The sequence below is a fragment of the Coenobita brevimanus genome, chromosome 25 (assembly GCF_032717465.1).
Source record: "Coenobita brevimanus isolate Jiangsu-jjx chromosome 25, ASM3271746v2, whole genome shotgun sequence".
Lineage (NCBI taxonomy): Eukaryota > Metazoa > Arthropoda > Malacostraca > Decapoda > Coenobitidae > Coenobita > Coenobita brevimanus.
Window position 1 is genome coordinate 44,413,863 of NC_136978.1, and position 6,000 is coordinate 44,419,862.

General features: G+C 39.9%; 1 protein-coding gene across 1 annotated transcript in view; it reads left to right on the forward strand.

Moving 5' to 3' along the window:
- Positions 1–6,000, forward strand: part of LOC145393784 (heparan sulfate glucosamine 3-O-sulfotransferase 6-like) — a 44,772-nt gene that overhangs the window by 22,715 nt on the left and 16,057 nt on the right. The window contains exon 3 of the mRNA XM_080267832.1: positions 5,281–5,343. Within this exon, the coding sequence (XP_080123958.1) occupies positions 5,281–5,343 (63 nt within the window). The remainder of the gene's footprint in view (positions 1–5,280; positions 5,344–6,000) is intronic.

The following is a 6,000-nucleotide window of genomic DNA, read 5'->3' on the forward strand; positions in this document are numbered from 1 at the left end:
TTCTTTCTATGATCTGGTGTGGCGATGACATAGTTGACATCACTGAGTTTCTTCTCCACGAAATAAGGACCACTAAACTTGGCTTGAAGAGGTTGCCCATGAACCGGTAGCAGAATCAAAACCTGATCTCCTGGCTGAAAGTGGCGTAACCTGGACTTCTTATCATACCAAGTCTTCATCTTCTCCTGAGCAGCTCCTAAATTCTCTCTCGCCAGCTGTAAAGCAGTGGACAGCCGTTCTTTGAACTTCATCACATACTCCAGCAGGTTGACGTCATCTTCCTCCGACAGCCAGCATTCCTTGAGTAACAAGGGGTCCTCTTACTTCATGGCCAAACAGTAGTTCAAAAGGTGAGAAGCCCAGTGATTCATTTGGAGATTCTCTTGCGGCAAACACAACAAATGGAAGACCTTTATCCCAGTCTTTCTGATGTTCCAAACAGTATTTCTTGAGCATCGATTTGAGTGTTTGATGATATCTCTCCAACGCTCCTTGGGTCTGGGGATGGTAAGCTGAAGACGCGATCTGGGTGATGCCCAACTCTTTCAGAGACTGCTTGAAAACATTTGACATGATATTACTTCCCCGGTCTGACTGTACCTCCTTGGGCAGACCAAACTTTGTGAAGAACCCTAGCATTTCCTTAACCACGTTCTTTGCTGAGATATTTCTAAGTGGAATGGCTTCAGGATAACGAGTAGCCATATCAATCAGGGTCAACACATAAGAAAATCCTGAAGAAGTCTTAGGAAGAGGGCCCACAATATCCACCAACACACGGGTGAAAGGCGCCCCAAAAGGAGGAATGGGAACTAGAGGTGCAACCTTTTCGGTCTGATTACACTTCCCCACAACTTGACAGGTGTGACAAGACTTACAATACCAGGAAACATCCCTGAAGATACCTGGCCAGTAGAAGTGTTTCAAAATGCGTGCCACAGTCTTCCTCACTCCAAGGTGTCCTGCCAAACTGGAATCATGAGCCACTCTAATGATATCCTGCCTACAAACACGAGGGATGACAACTTGATGTACAACCTCCCATTCACAGTCGGCTGATGCTGTTGGGGGTCTCCACTTCCTCATAAGTTCTCCTGACTTTATATAATAACAAGTAGAAGCACCAGCTGACTCTTCTTCACTGTAAGCAGAGTTAGCTAGACCTTTCAACTCAGGGTCAGCAACCTGCAACTCAACCAACTCTTGACGAAACAAATTATCAACACTACGGGGTACTGCCTCATCTGGTGAGTGGTCCAAATTAGCAAGAAAAGTGTCAGCTAGGATAACATCATCATCATCATTATCCTCTAAATCACCAGTAACTTTAGACTTAGCCCTAGTGACAGCACATGCAGGGAACACATCAGGGACATCACAATCCTGGGCTGCAGCCACTGGCTCACTAGACAACTGAGGAGCTAGACACACTTGACTTCCACCAATATCATTTCCAAGTAAGAAAGTTACACCTGACATTGGGAGTGTCTCAACCAACCCAACCATAACGGAACCATTAACAAAACTAGACTCTAAATTCACTCTGCACAGAGGGACAGAGAAGTAATTATTCCCTACACCTTGAAAAATTACAGTTTCATCAGAGGAATTAACATTAGAGCCTAGAACACTGGTCAGCATAAGGGATTGGCAAGCACCTGTATCACGATATATTTTTACTGATTTCCTGTCATTAGTGTCCAGAGGACTGACAAAACCATCAGACAGGAAATTAGCACATGAACTCTTGAGAGTGTCACCCACGTTACTGCTCAAAAGAGGAGCTCCATCATGAGAATTTAAGTTACCCCTCAATGCAGGTTCAGTTAACTCAGTTAAAGAATTCTGGGAACTCTCAAGAGTGGACACTAGACCAATTGACTGAATATTTAAAGACTCCTTTTTGTTCACATCATGCTGTCTCCTGAAACATTTCTCCGCAGTATGACCAAGCTTACTACAATAAGTACATTTACGTTTCTGAAATCTAGAGGTGAAGATGGTATTTGCTTCCTGAGAAACATCATCTTTATTCTCTTTCCTGTTACCTGTACTCTGAGTAGAGGCAACGTACTTACTCTCAGCTTTCCCTTTTTCTTTAGAATATCTTTTGTGAGTGAGAACATATTCATCAGCTAAAACTGCAGCATCAGACAAATTATCTATTCTTTTCTCATCAAGATATAGGCTTACATCTTTACTAATACACCTTTTGAAGTCCTCCAGCAAAATCATCTGCTTAAATTTACCAAAATCAGAATCCACATTCTTAGAATTTAACCACTGCTCTAACAGATCTTCTTTGATTTTTGCATACTCAACATGGGATTGCTTATCTTGCTTGTAAGTTGTCCTAAATTTTACTCTATAAGCTTCAGGAACAAGCTCATAGGCCTTAAGAATCAAGCTCTTAACTACATCATAATTATCAGATTGATCCTGAGGCAAAGATGCATAACTTACTTGAGCTTTACCGGTGAGAACAGTTTGAAGGAGTACTGGCCAATACTTTTTTGGCCAATTAAAACCTGTAGCTACCCTCTCAAACAACTGAAAATACTTTGTTAAATCAGATTCATTAAAAAGAGGGACAAGTTTAACATTTTTAGCCATATCAAAATCATCAGAGCTAGATGATCCAGTTCCACCTTGTTTCATGCGATACTCATGGTCTGCCTGAATCCTGGCAAGTTCAATTTGTGCCTGTATCTGTGCCTCCTGAATCCGAGCCTGAGATTCAGCCTCCTTAGCCTGAGACTCAGCCTCCTTGGCGCGTGCTTGAAATTCAGCCTCCTTTACACGAGACTCCGCCTCCTTAGCACAAGCCTCCTGCAGGGCTAGCTGTAACTTAGCTAATTCAATCTGCGTTTGCTCATTTGGAGGAGTTACATTAAACAAGCTTTCATTAATCATGTCAACAATTTGATCTTTAGAATGATGAGAGCGAACAGCAATTCCCAAGTGTTGAGCAACAAGCTTAAGTTCATTCTTTGTTTGTTTTCTACATCACACACTGTTTGCACATTTGACAAAAAATCTTTGGCTTCATCAAGTGTAGTAATAGTAGACATCATGAATAAGTAACAGTTACAAAATATCAAGCAATATCCTTATGATAATATCCTGAATATCCTGATGAGAGGTCGCCAAATTTATGTTACGGAACAGAGAAAGATAATGTACACTTTAAGTGAGAATACTACAAATCACTACTGTCCCGTAAAGTTCCAGGTTCAAAACAAAAGAGTTAGGTAAAATTACAAGTTAAAGTTTAATGCTCAAACTAACAACAAAACATTCAGGACTCATAAGGATAATGTAATGGCAAAAAACAGGTTAAATATATGGTTAACTGCAATAGCCTCTATTAACACGAAATTAGCATGAGTAAATTTATCTAAGTCAGCCCTGATAAAATGAAAATACACTGGGTAATGCTCAGTTAATGCAAGATAAATTATTACAGATACAAACTATTATAAAAAATGACTGACAATAAGAACTTTACATGAATTACAAAAAAAACGTTACTAGGCCTTACGCTATACAGTACAAGAAAAAATGCAACAACAGTTATACTCAAATTACACACAGCTGCTAGATGGTTGGAGACTTTCTGAGCACTCACAATAATAATAACTGTACAGGGGAGGACAGAGATGTGAACAAAATGAGGAGTAGATCTAAGTGGCAATTAATGTAGAGACTGAGCTCATTATATAGGGGCCGGCAGAGCTTGATACAACTTGTAAGAAGGACGCGCAAATGAAGCCATAGGGGACAAAGAGCTGACAATCCTGCACTGAACAACAGAAAGGACGACTTACTCTACTATAACGGTAGAAGGGGGGGACTGAGGCAGAACACGCTCGTGATCAAACATGCAGCATACTGTGCGTTAGAATTACACAAAGGATGATGAAATCATAAGCTATGTAACAATATATATATATATATATATATATATATATATATATATATATATATATATATATATATATATATATATATATATATATATATATGGTCTACAATACATGCAGCCAGTTTAAATATGGAATAATTTCTGAAGCTAAAGAGGTCAAAATTAGCTTTATAATTTAACTGTTATAAAAGGAAATTAAAGTTGATTATAAAGTTTTATAAAACGATGAGTGACGTTTGAAGTAAATTATCCACCCACGGTGTACACCCACGTCCGCACGTTGCACTGCATCCACCCAGAGTGTACACCTAAGTCCTCAATTTGCCCTATAATATCCACGCACGGTGTACATCTTAGTGTAGGTGGTGGCGTTCATCATCCACTCTTTGATGTAGTGCTTCCTACTTCTTCCTTAGCCTTATCATTCTTTTTCTGGGCCTCCCCTCCTCTTTTCCTATTTCTCCCATCTTTCCTGTCACTTCAATACTTTTCTTTCCTTTACAGGTGGCTATACATTGAGTGACAAGCCAAATGGTTTCCTGTAAGCCAATAAACCATTTACAACGCTGGGTGATAGGCTAACCATATAACCGAACCATATGTGCTCCCTACGTGTCAACATGTGGGTTGATAGCGGGTTAATGCCCCTCCCTGTAAAACAAATAACTCAAAGTCAAACGGCCACCCCTTAGGGATTATGGCGTCTGGCAATAGATAGATAGATAGGTGTACACCTACGTCCGCATGTTTCACTACAGTACTTGCCTGCATTACTTCAGTGACATTTTCGGCGGCCAATCAGCGGCCGCGAATCAAAAACACCCTACTTGCACCATCACCTCAGCTGCACAGGTCGATAAAACAGACTATACTGTTAACAAAGACTTCTAGTAGGAAACAGGGTTAACATGACACTATCCAACTCCTGCAGTTAGAAAAGCCTTTCCTGCACTCCAGTACAACGAATAATACACACACACACACACACACACACACACACACACACACACACACACACACACACACACACACACACACACGCGTCATGGTACTGAAGGGTATAATTTGAGCATGAGATCATATGCATGAGAGGCCTTGTGTGTACGAGAGAGAGAGAGAGAGAGAGAGAGAGAGAGAGAGAGAGAGAGAGAGAGAGAGAGAAGGGGGGATTTAAGTGGATATGGATGAGGTGCAATGTGGATGTGGATTTAAACTGATACAGCAGTGTGCACAATTTGCTGTATAAATCATAGTGTGTGTGTGTGTGTGTGTGTGTGTGTGTGTGTGTGTGTGTGTGTGTGTGTGTGTGTGTGTGTGTGTGTGTACAGATGTTCTATATACGTTTTCTTTCCCAGGGCGTCGGGTCCAGAGGTTCACTACTTCGACAGATTCTACGCCAGAGGATTGGACTGGTACAGGTGAGGGGAGGGGGAGGCATACACTATTTATTTATTTATTTACTTATTACAGGTGAGAGGGGCATAGGTAAGAGGCGAGAGGGCACTTTATGTATTTATCTATGTATTTGTAAATGGTGAGCTGGGGCAGAGGGGTAAGAGAGAGAAAAAACAAAACAAAAACCAAATAAAGGAGTAAGAAAAAAGAAAAGGAGTAGAAGGAGAATGACAGAGCGTATAACAGAAGACAGACAGATAGGCTGATAGATAGATAGACAGACACATAAGAAAAACAGAAAAATTAACTGGCTGCTTGATATACAGACATATGTAAATGGATTAATAAATGAATATATTATAGACAGATATTTTGATTGATTGACGGATACGCAGATATATATATATATATATATATATATATATATATATATATATATATATATATATATATATATATATATGTGTGTGTGTGTGTGTGTGGAGGGGTAACTAACGAAGACCTGTGCAATTCAACACAGGAAAAACTTTATGGGGGTCAGTGAGAGAGGAGGGGAGACGAATGTGAGAAAAAGTGAGAAACAGAGAGAGGGAAAACGGAGGATGCAGGAGGGAAGGATATATATATATATATATATATATATATATATATATATATATATATATATATATATATATATA